General features: G+C 37.8%; 1 protein-coding gene across 1 annotated transcript in view; it reads right to left on the bottom strand.

Moving 5' to 3' along the window:
* LOC121875870 (protein ZBED8-like) overlaps positions 1-15,010 on the bottom strand; it is a 29,076-nt gene extending 14,066 nt beyond the window's left edge. Inside the window, exon 1 of the mRNA XM_042380583.1 lies at positions 13,997-15,010. Coding sequence (XP_042236517.1) covers positions 13,997-15,010 — 1,014 coding nt within the window. The remainder of the gene's footprint in view (positions 1-13,996) is intronic.
* Between the last annotated feature and the right edge of the window lie 2,378 nt (positions 15,011-17,388).

Below are 17,388 nucleotides of genomic sequence, written 5' to 3'. Positions count from 1 at the left end.
GAAAATTTTGGAAAATTTTCTGACAATTTTGAAAATTTTTCTGAAAATTTTGGAAAATTTTCTGACAATTTTGGTAAAATTTTGAAATTTTCTGAAAATTTTGGGAAAATTTCTGGGAAAATTTTTGTAAATTTCGAAAATTTTGAACATTTTAAAATATCTAAATTTTGGAAAATTTTTGAAATTTTTCGAAATTTGTGTAAATTTTGGAAAATTTTTGAAAATTTTGTAAATTTTTGAAAATTTTGTAAAATATTTGGAAAATTTTCTTAAATTTTTTGAAAAAATTCTGAAAATTTTTGAAAATTTTGTAAAATTTTGAAATTTTCTGAAAATTTCTGGGAAAATTTTGGAAAATTTTTGGAAAATTGTATAAAATTTTTTGGAAAATTTTTGAAAATTGTATAAAATTTTGAAAATTTTCTGAAAACATCTAAATTTTTGGAAAATTTTGGAAATTTTTGAATTTGTGTAAATTTTTGAAAATTTTGTAAAATATTTGAAAATTTTCAAAATTTTTGAAAATTTCTGAAAATTTTTGAAAATTTTGTAAATTTTTGTAAAATTTGTAAAATTTTTGTAAAATTTGTAAAATTTTTGAAAATTGTCTGAAAATTTCTGGGAAAATTTTGGTAAATTTTTGAAATTTTTGGAAAATTTTATAAAATTTTTGGAAAATTTTCGAAAATTTTGAAAAGTTTTGGAAAATTTCTGAAAATTTTTGGAACTGAAAATTTTGAAAAATTCGAAAATTTTCGAAAAATTCGAAAAATTTCTGGAAATTTTTCCAAAATTTTCTGAAAATCTTTCTAAATTTTGAAATTTTTGAAAATTGTGTAAAATTTTGGAAAATTTTGTAAAATTTTTGGAAATTTTTTGAAAATAGAAAATTTTCGAAATTTTGGGAAAATTTTTGGAAAATTTCTGAAAATTCTTTTTCGATTTTTTGTAAAATTTTTGGAAAATTCTGAAAGAATTTTCGATTTTGTAAAATTTTTGGAAAAATTTCGTAAAATTTTGAAATTTTTCGAAAATTTTGAAATTTTCTGAAAATTTCTGGGAAAATTTTGAAAATTTTCTAAAATTTAGTAAATTTTGGAAATTTTTGAAAAATTTTGGAAAATTTCTCTAAATTTTGAAAATTTTGGAAATTTTTGGAAAATTTTGGTAAATTTGTAAAATTTTGGAAATTTTTTGAAAATTTCTGTTAAATTTTTGAAAATTTTCGAAAATTTTGGAAATTTTTGAAATTTTTGGAAAATTGTATAAATTTGGGAAAATTTTGAAAATTTTTTGGAAATTTTCTGAAAATTTGGGTAAATTTTGAAATTTTTGAAAATTTCGAAAATTTCTAAATTTTTGGAAATTTTTGGAAATTTTGGAAAATTGTAAAAATTTTTGAAAATTTTTGGAAATTGAAATTTTTGTAAAATTTTTGTAAAATTTTGTAAAATTTTGAAATTTTTTGAAAATTTCTGGGAAAATTTTGAAAAATTTTCGGAAAATTTTGTAAATTTTTGAAATTTTTGGAAATTGTATAAAATTTTGAAAAATTTTGGAAAATTTTGAAAAATTTCTGAAAAATTTGGATAATTTGGGAAAATTTTCTGAAAATTTTGGAAATTTTCGAAATTTTTGGTAAATTTTTGAAAATTTCTGAAAATTTTTTGAAAATTTTGTAAAATTATTGTAAAAATTTTGTAAAATTTTTGAAAATTCTGAATATTTTGGGAATTCTGGAAAATTTCGTAAAATTTGAAATTTTTGAAAAATTATGTAAAATTTTTGAAAATTTTGAAAATTTTGTAAAATTTTTGAAAATTTTTGAAATTTTTTGTAAATTTTGAAAATTTTTTGAAAATTTAAAATTTCTGAAAATTTTTGGAAAGTTTTGAAAATTTTTGGAAAATTCTGAAAATTTTTTCGAATATTTTGTAAAATTTTTGGAAAATTTCGTAAAATTTTGGAAAATTTTGTGAAAATTTTTGAAAATTTTGGATAATTTGGGAAAATTCTTTCTGAATATTTTGTTTTTTGGAAATTTTGGTAAATTTTGGAAAATTTCTTGAAACTTTTGGAAATTTTGTAAATTTTGTAAAATTTTGTAAATTTTCGAAAATTTGTAAAATTTTGAGAATTTTTGTAGTAAATTTTCAGAAAATTTTGAAAATTTTCAGAAAATTTGTTGGAAAAATCAGAAAATTTGTTGAAAAATTTCTGAAAATTTTTGAAAAATTTCGGAATTTCGAACATTTTCTGAAAAATTGTAAATTTTTGAAAATTTTGGAAATTTTTGGAAATTTGGTAAAATTTGTGTAAAATTTTGGAAAATTTTATAAAATTTTTTGAAATTTTGTAAAATATTTGAAATTTTCTGAAAAATTTTGAAAAATTTTGAAAATTTTCTGAAAATTTTGAAAAATTTTCGGAAAATTTGGTAAATTTTGAAATGTTTTAAAAATTGTGTAAAATTTAAAAATTTTGGAGTTTTGGAAAAATTTCTGAAATTTTGAAAATTTTGGAAAATTTCTGAAAAATTTCTGGAAATTTCTGAAAATTTTGAATATTTTGTAAAAATTTTGAAAATTTCTGAAAATTTTGAGAAATTTCTATGTTTAGCCACAAAATTTCTGAAATTTTGAAATTTTTGAAAATTTTGGGAAAATTTCTGAAATTTAGGAAAAATTTCTGAAATTTAAGCCAAATTTTCTGAAAATTTGTAAGAAATTTTTGAAAATTTGGGGAAAATTTCGAAAATTTGAAAATTTTGAAGTTTGGGAAAATTTGAAATTTTTTGAAAAATTTTCGAAAATTTTGGGGAAAATTTTGAAAAATTTGGAAAATTGTTGAGAAATTATGGATATTTTCTCAAAATTTGTTAAAAATTTTGAAAATTTTGGAGAAATTTTGAAAATTTTGGGAAAATTTATCAGAAATTTTGAAGTTTTGGGAAATTTTTCAGAAAATTTCTGACAATTATTGAAATTTTCGAAATTTGGCAAAAATTTCTGAAAAAATTTGAAAATTTCTGAAAATTAAAAAATAAAATATTTACAAATTTTAGGATCTTTTTTAATTTTAGGAAAATGTCTGAAAATTTTGGAAAATTTTTTGAAAATTTTGGAAAATTTCTGAAATTTGGCAAAAATTCTGAAAATTTTGGAGAAAGTTCTGAATTTTGAAAATTTACGAAAATTCCTGAAAATTTTAAGGAAATTTTGAAAATTTTGAAAATTTCTGAAATTTGGCAAAATTTTGAAATTTGGCAAAATTTCTGGAAATATGGCAATTTTTTATTTTTTTAAATTTGGAGAAATTTTCGAAAATTCGAAATTTTGAAAATTTTGGGGAAAATTTTTGGGAAAACTTTAGGGTAAATTGGACATTTTCTAAAATTTGTTAACAATTTCTGAAAATTTTGAGATAAATTCGAAAATTTTTGGGAAAAATTTATCAGAAATTTTGAAGTTTTGGGAAATTTTTCAGAAAATTTCTGACAATTTTTGGAAAATTTCGAAATTTGGCAAAATTTCTGAAAAAATTTGGAGAAATTTCTGAAAATTGAAAAATTATATATATATATATATATATATATATATATATATATATATATATATATATATATATATATATATATATATATATATATATATATATATATATATATATATATATATATATATATATATATATATATATATATATAAGTGCAAGTAAATCACTGTAGGTGCGCGTGATGTAGGTATATGCTGATAACCTCAGAATATATATATATATATATATATATATATATATATATATATATATATATATATATATATATATATATATATATATATATATAATCAACGACCTCACCTACTGGGTAGGACTAGGGAACGCTACCGACCAACCCAAAAGGACACTAAAAGCAGTCCTAGACTCAGTTATATTTCACACAAAGCCTGTTCATCGAGCTGATGGTGCCGTGAACCTCATTGGGAAATGCCCGTGCCTCGTATGTGGTGTCAATAGCATTTTACCGAATCCAGCTGGTATGAAACACGAGGTACCATATATATACTTCATTTTTAGTCCATATAACATGCGGACTTTGAACATATAATCATCGACCTCACCAGCGAGGATTCGAACCCTCGACCTACTGGGTGGGACTAGGGAACGCTACCGTTGATTATATGTTCAAAGTCCGCGTGTTATATGGACTAAAAATGAAGTATATATATGTACCTCGTGTTTCATACCAGCTGGATTCGGTAAAATGCTACTGACACCACATACGAGGCACGGGCAGTTCCCAATGAGGTTCACGGCGCATCAGCTCGATGAACAGGCTTTGTGTGAAATATAACAGTCTAGGTTTGCTTTTAGTGTTCTTGTGGGTTGGTCGGTGGCGTTCCCTAGTCCCACCCAGTGGGTGGAGGGTTCGAATCCTGGCTGGTGAGATCGTTGATTATATGTTCAAAGTCTGCGTGTTATATGGACTAAAAATGAAGTATATATATATATGCCTATAAATTTATTGTTCTTGTTTTAGTAAAATGTAAAGTATATTAGAATGGCAGCGCTTGGGGTAGAAGATGACAATATTTATATACAGCCAAGGAATATTATCTCATTGTGCCAGGAATTATCTCAATCCTCTTTTCTTAAAACTGTTTCATAACCTTAAAGAATTTGGTATGACGTCACCGGAGCAGCGTATCCTTATTTTGGAATAGGAAGCATTGTGTCTTGATCTCTGCAAGATTGTGGGCTAATAGAAATTACAGGGGAGAGGGCAGGTTGTGGGGCCGGGAACCAGAATTTTGTGTGGTGAACTTGATTACAGATTGCGGGAGGGGCGTGTGTAGACGCATATATATATATATATATATATATATATATATATATATATATATATATATATATATATATATATATATATATATATATATATATATATATATATATATATATATATATATATATATATATATATATATATATATATATATATATATACTGTATATATATATATATATTATATATATATATATATATATATATATATATATATATATATATATATATATATATATATATATATATATATATATATATATATATATATATATGTGTGTGTGTGTGTGCGACTGTCGAGACAGATTTACTTACTGGGACGGAATTTCTCTATTAGAACAGTGTGGAACTATTACAATGATTACACTAAAGTCGTCGTGATAAATGTAGGAAGGTAATTATCAAACCTGATTATTCTTGCTCTTCACCCGATCAGTTGATCATATATCCATCAAAACACGGGTCTGTTCTCCTCACCAGCACTGAACAATGGTAATGACATACAAGTGAAGGAGTCAGTATATCTGACCACACACAGTAAACACTTCTATTGGCTGTGTTAATTATAGTGTCATTTATCTGGATAATTCCACCTTTATGGATGGTAGTCGTGCACGTAAGCATTAATGTAAGATTAAAGAGAGAACTAGGAGGGCCGTAACTCCATTTCAAATTAATAAAAAAAAATTGCAAAACTTTTTGAACGCGAATTAGTTCACAATAGACTTACTAGGCTCGTGGTATCCTGGGAAATACAGCTTCTAATAGGATTAATCAACTCAATATTACATTAAAATGTTCACAACGAGCACCCTAAGAATAGAAGGCTTATGTAACTTGGGAAAAAATGAGAATTCTGAATAGCTGAAAATGTGTTTGATGATCAATTGGGAGCGTGCGAGGCCTGAGAGACTAGGCTTCTGTCCTCCGTGATGGATCACCCATACGCGGGAGAACCAATTTTATGGTAGACCTGAGAGCCGCTTCGCCAGGCTAGGTTCCTCAGCTAATGGGGGAGGGTTGTTATATATATCTGCCATTACCGCGTCGTATCTGTCAGTTTCCCTCTCCTTCTCCCTTAATCTTCCTGCTGTGTGTGTGTGTGTGTGTGTGTGTTGTGTTCTCGTGGGCTGCTACGTTCTTGTCATGCCTGTTGGTATAGCTGTGAAAGTTTATCAACAGGCATAAATGTTGCATGTTTCCGTTCACACTTAAATTTTTTCAAACAAGTGTGACAATGTTAAACGTATGAAAAACATTTTAAACGCGAGGCTAAAAGTAAATTCATGTTTGATATTACGCACAACAAATACTATAACACATTTCAGTGGCAAGCACTTTTGGGATATTGTTTGAGCTTTGGTATTAAAAAGCGCTCGGGAAAAAAATACACGAAAAAGAAAAAAATAAGTATTTTAACTTAATATAATACTTTTTAGAATTCGTTTGTTGAAGAAAAAACAAATAAGTTTATCAGCATGTTCATTAGGGCTGATTAATGTTGGTGTTTTATTATTATTATTATTATTATTATTATTATTATTATTATTATTATTATTATTATTATTATTATTATTATTATTATTAATTACTTCTCTTATTACGACAATTACGCCTCTGTTAAATATTCTTATCATTCTTATAATTATGACTAGTGCTGCTAATTCCCACAAATACTGCCGCTTACAATTACTATAACTACTTTTGCTATTACAACTACATCTACTACAATCACCAGTACTACTACTATTGCATGTAACTACAATACTTCGATTTCTACTATTAATATTCTACTACCTGTACTATTACGGTGCTACTGAACTAATACTATTGCCAATATTGCTCCCATTACAGTACTATGTATGTACAGTATGTCTGTCTGTATGTATGTATGTGACCTAGAGGAAGTCCAGTATAAATTTTCTTCGTATCAGCGCTAGAGGTTGGATGATTGCTGTAAAGCTAAAAACAAACTTCAGTAAGTTAGATCACATACAGTATATGATACTTAAATTAAACATAACATCTATCACGGTGCATAAAATAACTTATATTATGAAATATATTGAAAGTTGGTCCATAAAAAGTACACGCTAAATTATGCATATTACATACACAAATTAATTTATTCAACCTGATGATTAAATTTATTTACAATTATAAAAACAAACGAGTGCTGAGTATATATGAAAATATTAGTGTGTATTTTTTTTTATTTATACAGTATTTTATTTTTAATACTGTTTCGCATCGTCTAAAATGACAAGAAATAACCTACAAGTACTGCATCATCAACCAGCCGTCTTGGTTCAGGTGACTTCATGGCTCGTATTAGTAAACAAATAGGTTCGTATGATCGTATCCCCTCCGTAACTGAAGATGTGAGAATGCATAGTACCTTTTTTTTACGGGGGTTAACCCACCCGGGCACAGGTCAATGACCCACTTCATGGTCTTGGAACAACAACAACAACAACAACAGCAACAGCAACAGCAGCAGCAACAACAACAACAACAACAACAACAACAATAACAATAACAATAATAATAAAAATAATAATAATAATAATAATAATAATAATAACAACAATAATAATAGTAATAAAGAACCATAAATGAATACAAGAAAATCAATAATGAGAAACGATATATGTATGTTGTGTTGTCAAAGAGGAACAATTGAGCCCCTGCAATTATGTGTAAATGAGACAGAAAGTCAGATCATGAACCTGGGACTTGGTCACAATATTTGTCATGCTATACGGCAGCAGGGTCTACCATTAGATAACACATTATGCTTCCAATATCTTTCCAGGCGGTAGTACCTCCCTGTTTGATAGCTGCCTATTACCTACTACCTACAATATTGCCAAAGGTAAAACACATGAAGATTCTACCTGAACTAGGATGAGACGCGCTTGCGTGCCGTGGGTGTCAACAAAGGCTGTAAGAGACTGCCCCTTAAAAGTCGTATTTCTGACGAATTCAGCGAGTCTACTAATCCCAGTCTGTGCAGAGAACTATAGTAAGACCCAGTTATCAGCGCAGTGGCACCTATTTTGTTTTAAAAAGTTTTGGACTTTGTCATTTTTGTTTGATAAAAACACCTGGTCCTACCACCCGGTCCCCCTGGTCGAAGATTTTCAAGTTTGCGCATGCGCAATGTGAAGTGTGACGTAGCAGTGACGTGTTTACCACTCCACCTGACTGCAGTGTTGCCAACGTGACCTATAGCCGCCGTTAAACGCTCCCGTTCGTTGGAGACGGCGGCAATAGGTGACAGTAATGCTGACGACTTTCATTTTGAAGACAAGTCTAAGAAGTAGAAACCTCAGAAGTCAGGGTCTCCAGCAGGGGCTATGGCTCCCCCTCGCACCCCGTCTGGGGCTGTAGAGGGTGACCTCCTTGTGCCGTCGGGGTCCCCAAGTGAGCTTACTTGTGGCTCAATGACCGACCCTCCGCCGACGATGGACATAGGGGATTACCTTCGTCTCCCTGCCCCGTCGCGCCTTCGTCGTCTCGCCTTTCCTTTCCTCGGGACTTGCCTCTGTGCACACGAACGTTCTTGCCACGTACCCTGGGAGATCCCTATCGACGATCTTCGCCCTCTTCTCCCACAACTACTCGACATGGAGCGCCGCATCAACCCGGTCTCCAAGCGTCCATCCAACGAACTCATCGGCTGGTGGGTGGCCCCCCCCCACTTCCGAAGGAGAATGTAGGACCAATTCAAAACTGTCCTCTCGACCGATTTATCGGAACCCCGAAAATCTGTGGTCGTTGCCAACCGTGGAAACACCGCACCTGAGAGTGCACGAGGATGGTCGCCTGCGGTTTCTGTGCAGGTCCTCACGACACAGTGGAATGCAAATCGAAAATTAAGAACAAAATCCCAATTGTTCCACTGTGTCAACTGCCATGGCAGTCACCTAGCCTAGAATGCCAATTGCCCACAACGTCCTGGCACTCGCCCGGGGAAAACTTACCTTGTACCACCGCCCTCGTCTCTGATGAAGCCCCTGTCAACCCAACCTCACTCCTATCCACCACCGCCTCTTCCATCCACCGAGGATTTCCCATTGATCTCCATTCCCCTACCATCCCCCCTATCACCCCTACCACCCATCCTTTCTCCCCTCCCTCCCTCTCCCTACCGTTCTTGGAACAAGGTCGTTGACCGGCCCTGGATCTCAGCTGTCTTTCACCAGCACTACCACCTCTTGCTCACCTGAGCCCTCACTTTTCCTCCCCGTCACCACCACCTCCTGCTCACCTGAACCCTCACCGTCCGTCTCCGTCGCTACCACCACCACCACCTGCCCAGTCGGGCCCTCGCTAACCCTCGCCGCCACCTTCAGCTCCTGCACAGGTACACCAAATTGGTTCTATGGAAAAATCACTCTCGTCTGGATCGCCACTCCAAGCAAATCAACCTTTTCTCTGCCCAACTCGACTCGTTTGTGGAGACAATTTTCACATTGCAGAGGCAACAAAAGTAATTCTGGACACCCTGACCCAACAGGGGCGCACTTTGCAAGCCCTGGTGACCCGCCTCCTTCTTTCTCCCGAGAAGGAGGATCCATCCCTCGCTCTCCCACTCCTCCCTCTCCAATATCCTCAACAGAATTTGCTACCTCCTCCGGAGCCCAGTCTATCCCCACCGACTCATCTCATACCGGAGGCAGTTCTCCCCTCTTCTTACAATGGAACATCCAGGGACTTAGACCTCGCCGGAGAGACCTTGCCCAGTTTGTGCTCTCCCATCAAGTAGATGTCGCTCTACTTCAGGAAACCATCACAGACGATGTTACTCCACTCCGCCTCTCTGGCTAAACTGTTTACACCCTGCCTCGGTACTGTGGGCAGGCTCGTGGCCTCCTCACCCTTGTGCGTAACACCATTCCATCTGTTCGTCTCCCTTCCCCTGACTCATATGGTCCCCCGTCTGAATTACTTTTTGTCTCCCTTACTCTTGGTGACCGGACCCTTCATGTAGTCAATGTTCATTTCAAGAGTGATTCTCTGGACCCCCAGGTTCTTCACGACCTCCATGATGGGGTTCCCACTATTGTTCTTGGCGACTTTAATGCCCGCCATCCCACTCTTACTCCAGATCATCCCACGCCATGTACCCTTAACGGATCACATCTCTCACAGTTTCTTAATGGGGATGATGATGTTCGCTTTCTTTGTCCTGACGATCCTACTCGCCTCCCCCATAGTTTCCTTGATGTTGGCTTACTATTGAACGGTCATACCTCCTTTCATCCTACCGTCTGCACCGAGCCTGCTCTGTATAGTGACCATCTTGCCGTTACTACCCATCACAGGCTCTCCTTCTCTGCCCCTACACCAGCTCCTTATCGATCCCCTCGCCTTCGTCTCACACAAGATGCCGTTCCTTCCTTTACCCAATACCTTTCTACCTGGGCGGATTCCTATGTTGTCCCTCAGTCCCTTGACTCTTACAGCGCTGATTTTACTGATGTCGTGTATGACTCTGTCAATCGCGCTACCCCTCCACGCCCTCCCCGTCACCCCAGAAGTGCCACCAACTACTGGTAACGTATCCCTGCCATGAGACATCTCCGGCAGGTAACCCATGATCTCCACTCTGCCATACGGAGTTCTTGCTCTCCAGAGGACTGGAAAGACTTAAAAAAACTGGTGCTCCTTTGCAACTCAGGAGCATCATCGGATTCGTGAGGCGGACTGGCTATCCTTCATGGGGTCTATCGTTCCCGTCGTCACCCACCCTGACCCCGCCTCCATTGCCTGCTCTTTAATGGAGGACTGGGCACGAGCTTCCTCCCCTGAGACACTTCCAGATCCGTTGCAGGAGGCAGTGCAGGCTCGGATCGATGCGTCTGAGCCTGTTGTTCGTGCTGCTCTTACCTCCCCTGCCCCCACTGATCATCCCATCACACAGTTCGAGCTTGACAGTGCTCGTCGCTCTATAAAAGACACCTCTCCTGGGGATGATCAGATAACCTACTCCGTCCTTAATTCCTGTACTAATAGTCCTAATGGCCCCTTGCTTGCTTTCTACAAAATGTCTTATAAACACGGGGTTCTCCCGTCTGACTGGAAAAGTGCCACTATTATCCCCATCCCTAAACCGGGAGATCCTGGGAAATATCGACCCATTAGTCTTACCTCCTGTGTTTGCGAGATGATGGAGAGGATACTTCATCGTCGCCTTCTTCACACCATAGGCGGCTTCCACAACTCCCTCAATAGTTTCATACAACATCGCAGCACAGCACACTCCATTGCTTCCCTTTATTGCAATCAGACTGCCCGCGTCTCCGTCTTCCTTGATATCAAGGGAGCCTTTAATACGGCTCAGCCTGCCCTCATTTTAGCTGAACTTGCGCGGTTCGGGATTAACGGGAGACTTCGATGGATCGCCTCTTACCTCACTGGACGCCAGGCCCGGGTTCGCGTTGAAGGCTCTATATCTCCTGTTCAAGAAATGAACCTCGGCACCCCTCAAGGTGGAGTCCTGAGTCCCACCTTGTTTTACACTCTCATACACTCCATTGCATCTCTCCCGTGGCCGACAGAAGTTGTCCACTCAGGATATGCCGACGATGTCCTCCTCCAAGCCCCTGACTACCTCAGCATGCAGGAAGCTCTTGATCTGGTCTCCAGAGTGTGTGATTCACTTGGTTACCTTCTTTCAACTGCGAAAACAAAAGCCATGCGGTACGGTCGTGTTGTACCTTCCCCCTTTTCTCTTATCAGGAACGCCCTTGGACTGGGTTAATGAGACAAAATACCTGGGTGTGTATGTAACTCGCACACGTTGTCAGATCCCTGAAGTCCACTATCTTCGAGACATATGCTTTCGGCGTCTCGCTCCCCTCTCTACCTTGGTGCCACCATCCCTGTACTTCTCACCATGTACAAGTCCTTTGTCCGTTCCTGTGTCGACTACGCAGCCCCTGCCCTCGTCAACATTAGTCGGACTGCTGTCAACCGTCTCGAAGTTATCCAGAGGTAAGCTGCTCTTATCACCCTTGGGGCTCCTCAGTGGACACGCTCTACTTCTCTATATACCGAACTTGGTCTTTCCTCCTTACAGGATCGTGTCCAGGATTTTTACCTAAAAACTACTGTTTCCATTCTACGGGATCCTTGGGGCATCTATGTCCAAGCCAACTTGACTCCTGCTGTCCGAGGCCGACTTCCACCTAGAAGACAGTGGCGAGGGTCACTCATCCGAGCCCTTCAGGAACACGACCTCCTGCCTGATATTGTTGTCACCCCTGCTGTTGGTTCGTCTCCTTCTCCCTGGCTGGATTTTTAACCTGAAGTGATTGCCCTCGGTGGACCGCTCCCCAAATCCCACGTGAACCCTGTTATTCTCTGCAAATACCACCTCTCCAGGATAGCCCACTGGTCCCCAGGTAGGGTCGTCCTCTACACTGATGGCTCTGTTGACCCCGCTACAGGTAGGGCCGGGGCTGGTGTCTTCATCTCCCGTCCTGATGCCCCTGAACCTTTCAAACTTTCTCTCAGAGTTTCTGACGGGGCATCTTCCACTCAGGCTGAACTGATAGCCCTCCTTGCTGCCCTTATCTCTGAGGAAGAAGCCGATGGTTTCTGCCCCTTGCTTGTCTGCTGCGATTCCGGGTCTGCTCTCGATGGGATCGCATTTGGATCAGGGGAAAATAAGGACCTCATCCTCCGAATAGAAGGGTTAACATCCACACTTCAGGATGCAGGCCGTCCTGTGACATTCCTATGGATACCCAGTCATGTCGGTATCTTGGGGAATGAGGCAGCAGATGGCCTTGCCAAGACTGGCTGTAACAAGGCCACACCTGACTACGTTGTTCCTCGAACACTTTTACAGCTTAGGACCCAAATTCGCCGCAAACAGAGAGAAGCTCGGGAAGCAGCCATCCCCTTGGACTCCCTGCCCACCTGGTACGATGTCCTCCATAAACTTCCTGACCTCTCGTATGTCTATGGGAAAGGGTCGCGGAAAAGGGACGTGATTGGTGCCCGTATCATCATTGGGTATGACTTTGCTTGGGAGATTGGTATCCCCACATCCCCTGAGCAACGCTCTTGTGCATTATGCAGAAGACCCGACAGCAGCACCCTTGTCCACTACCTCCTAAGATGTCCACACATACAACGCTTCCGTGACGCCTGCTGAACCACCACTCCACGACCCCCTGACGGAGACACGATGATCATCCCCATACTGGCCAGATATTATGTAAATAATATTGATGATGTGTTGAAGGAATATCCTTCCTTCCTTAGGTTTTAGTAAGCACCTTTGTAGTATTTACCTATACTTGTGACACTTGCCAGATGCTTCTGGTGTTATTGTACAGGGGTATCTAGTGACAGCACTAGGATCCCGCTTCTTTTATCAAGGAATAAATATTGAAATTGAAACTGAATTGAACTAGGATGCGTTAACTTGGGATCTGACACAATTATGGCAGATGGTATTTTCCAGAAGATTGTCTACCTTAACTTTGTCACGTAATGATTTTTAAGTGTACACATCTAGCTAAGGAAGAGTTTCAGTACAATTTTAAATCTAATTTTGGTCGTCATTTTTGTGCTTCAGCCTAAGTCAAACAGTTAGATGCATTCTTATATCTTCATCTAAGGCAGTGGTTCTTCACCTTTTTGAGTCACAGACCCCTTTGAGAATCTGGTGAAAGCTATGGACCCCCTCCCTAGAAAAATGCACATAAGTACATAAACACAACTTTGCATGCAATGAATATACTTTATTTTATTGAAAATTCATTGCCTCATACAGTGTATGACATACACAAAGTATGAATAAGGCAAACAATCTTAACAAAGAATTATGTTTCACACTTTTTTATGCAAAAATTAATGGCCACTCCATACAAAAATGAAATACAACCATCTTGTGCAAATTAAACAAAACAACTTTAATTCTGCTCAAAAGTTCATTTCAATGAGAAGGTTGTTGTTGTTTGGCTTGAATAAGAAGATGGAACTGTGGAGTGGTCTTTGACAAGGTAACACTCATGTCATCTTTGACATCCAATCGATTTTGACTTTTCGTTTTGATAGAAACAAGTGCTGAAAACCCTGACTCACAAAGGTATGTAGTAGAAAACGGAATCAGAGCACCCATAGCTCGCTTTACCAAACGAGGGTAGGCTTGTGTCAACGCACACCAGAATTCTCCAAGGCTCTTCGAGTTGAATTCATTTCGTATCCTTTCCTTTGTCTTCAGGTCAATGAGGTCATCTTTGGCAAGGTCTTCATCACTGATACAGTCTATGTCGGCAAGGAAAGGATTACGAATCCATGTTTCAACTTTAAGGTCACCTAAGCAAAAGTAACCTTTGAAAGAGTTCTGCAGAGTATCCAGATGTCTGCAAAATTCTGCCTGCAGAGAAATTGACAGGGCCTTGTCACTCTCGATTCCATCCTGCAGAAGCGCTTCCTCTAACATTGGAAAGTTTGCATAGTTGTCTGCCTCCAACCTCCTCTTCCACAGTGGCAGCTTGGCCAGAAAAGCTTGCAGTCTTTCAGCAGCACCCATAATGGTGACTCCAGGGCCTTGAATCGCAAGATTCACCTCATTCATATGGCCAAAAATATCCGCCAAGTAGGCCAAGCCATGAATGAACTCCTCACTGTCAAACTGTTCTGAGAGTCGGCTTTCTTTTTCTCTCAAAAAAAGTGAAACTTCTGCTCGAAGTTCAATCAAGCGCTTCAAGATTTGTCCTCTGGAAAGCCAGCGAACTGTGTGGTAGAGAAGAACTTCATATTCTGCTCCCATTTCTTGACAAAACCTCTTGAAAACGCGATGGTTCACAGCCCTGGCTCTGATGAAGTTGACGACTTTCACGCCAGTAGACAAGACTTCTTTCAGAATTGCTGGCAGAGTCTTTGACGCCAATGCATGCCGATGTAGAAAACAATGGGTCACGATGACCTGAGGAGCTTCTTTCTTCACCAAAGCAGCAAAACCAGATGTGTTGTAAAGCATCGCAGGTGCTCCGTCTGTACACAGAGTACCAAGATTTTTCTTCCAGTCGAAGTTTTGCTTGGAAAAGAAACTATTCACCATTTCTAAGATGTCGATGGCCTTTGTAGTTTCCAAAAGGGGATCACAAAATAGGAATTCTTCTTTGATGGCATTAACATGCATATAACGGACGAAAACCAGGAGCTGGCTGCACTAAGAGACGTCAGTAGTTTCATCCAGTTGCATGCTGAACGGAAATGGCGTAGCTGCCAATTCTTCCATTACTTGCTTCAGAATATTAGAAGAAATGTCAACAATTCTAGAGTGGGTGACGTCATTTGACAAAGGCACTGCTGCAATTTTCTTCCTCTGCTCCAAGCCACAAACCAGCTCGACCATTTCCAGGGCACATGGCTTTACCAAGGTCTCTCCAATCGTATGTGGCTTATTTTGCTTGGCAATGCGATAAGGAACCTTGTAGGATGCTTCAAGACAAGGCTTTTGTGTTGGGGCAATTCCAAGTTTTGGTAAAGTTCCAGCTTTCTCCAATCGAGCCTTCTTTGCACGAAATAGATCAACTGTCCGATGCATTTTCAGGATGGACAGACGTGAGGTGCTTCAGCTTTGTTGGCTTCATGCTTTCATTGGCAAGAACCTTGCCACACAGGAAACACTGCGGCTTTTGTGTTCCATCACGTTCAGCGATGAAAGTAAAACCAAAGGATAAGTAAGCTTTGCTGTACTTCCTTTTCTTTGACATTTCCAAATTGAGCTAGGCCTGCAAAACAAAAAAAAATTATGAAATTTATATGGAAAGCAGTAACTAATGAACACAAATTAATAAGCACGACAGATCGACCGACAGAAAGACAGATCGACAGATAGACAGGCAGACAGACAGACCGACTGACGGACAAACCTTCACAGACAGACAGAGAGACAGACCGATAACCCTATTTTCAGTAGCATTATTACTTATTTCTCAAGATTCCCCTCAGAAAATATATGAATGATACTGACTGATGACTTCGTGTTTTCCTACCTTACTGACGCACCCAGACCCTAACTTTATCCACTCTCTCTCTATTTATGCATCCCTACTCTAACTACGTGCACCCAGTCCCTAACTTTGACCAATTAATAATAACAGACTTGTTGTAAATAATGGATAAAACAAATAAATACAGCGCACCAACCGTTCTAGGTTTTTCACAACACTCGCACGCGCCTTTCTCCATATGCATCCACATACGCACAAACACATATTCACACACTGTACACCCATCACTCTTCAGCCACACTCTGAAATTGTGGTCAGAAGGCGGTCGGAGGTCTCCAACCTCGGCTGGTACAGCTGTAGTAATAATAACTAAGGCCCTCTTTCACTACCTTCACCAAAAACATAACCATAGGTAATTGAATATATTTAGGAAAAAGTATGTATTTGAAGATACTATGGCCCTCAGTTAAGCCTTACCAGTATATGAGAAGATTCCCAAGCCGTGATAAACCGTGGAAAATGAGAAATAAGCACTTAATGTGGAGTGGCTCAAGATGGCGGTTGTGCAGAGAACGATGCTACCAATTTAAATCGTAAACATGGGCCACCAGAGACGCTTAGCGGTCAGCGCTATATGCAGAGGCAGGGTACGTTTTCTTTAATTTCTTTCAATGGGGAACCATTCTAGAAATCAAAACCTGACGACGATGACGATTGTATGTTACCTGACCATGTACAGTAGCATCCCATGCCACCCTACAGATTTACTGGTTTTCTTCAGTAACCAAAAATACATACATAACATCTGGTATATATTGACAAAAATAGAACAACTTAATATAAAAATATAGTGAATATAAATGTTAAATTTTTATCTGACCTTCATGGACCCTCTGAAGCTCATCCATGGACCCCGGGGTTCCAGGACCCAGGTTAAGAACCCCTGATTCTAAGGAATAATAATTGCAAGAACCTGTGAAAATCGATATTTTTTCTCACCATAGTTATTGATAACCTACAATACGGTGCGTAATGATTGGATTTACGGTGCTTGTGGTGTGTGAACGGATGAACACTGCATAAAAAATAACAAGACTAGCAAACAAGTGTTTATGAGATCAGCGAGAAGTTGCTCAACATTCATTACGCTGTCGCAGCTTCCATTTTCTATGAGAAGTTTGACGTTAATAATGTTAATACTGCGCTTCAACACCTATCACTGAGGTCTTTAAACGCGTAAGGTTATTATGAGAGATGGAAGTTAGACCTCTGTGTCGCGACAATGATCCGACAACCTTTTAATTGAACCACGGGTAAATAAACAAATGGATACCATATCCATAGTGAATTTACGTGTGAAACAAGAGAAAAATGGAGAAAAAAGGCATTAAAGCATAATATATATATACACCAAGTAAAACGTCAAGCTAAAGTGAACCAAAATATTTATCCTGAAAAAAAAAAAGATACGCAGTTGAAATATACCATTCGGCAAATTTTACCCAATGTATACACAAAATAATCAGGATATATTATTCTCTTTGGCGAGTAATGTTTTAAT

Source organism: Homarus americanus, unplaced genomic scaffold (genome assembly GCF_018991925.1).
Source record: "Homarus americanus isolate GMGI-L3 unplaced genomic scaffold, GMGI_Hamer_2.0 scaffold36791, whole genome shotgun sequence".
Classification (NCBI taxonomy): domain Eukaryota; kingdom Metazoa; phylum Arthropoda; class Malacostraca; order Decapoda; family Nephropidae; genus Homarus; species Homarus americanus.
The sequence above is the reverse complement of the archived record's forward strand: the minus strand, read 5'-3'. Positions and strand labels throughout refer to the sequence as shown.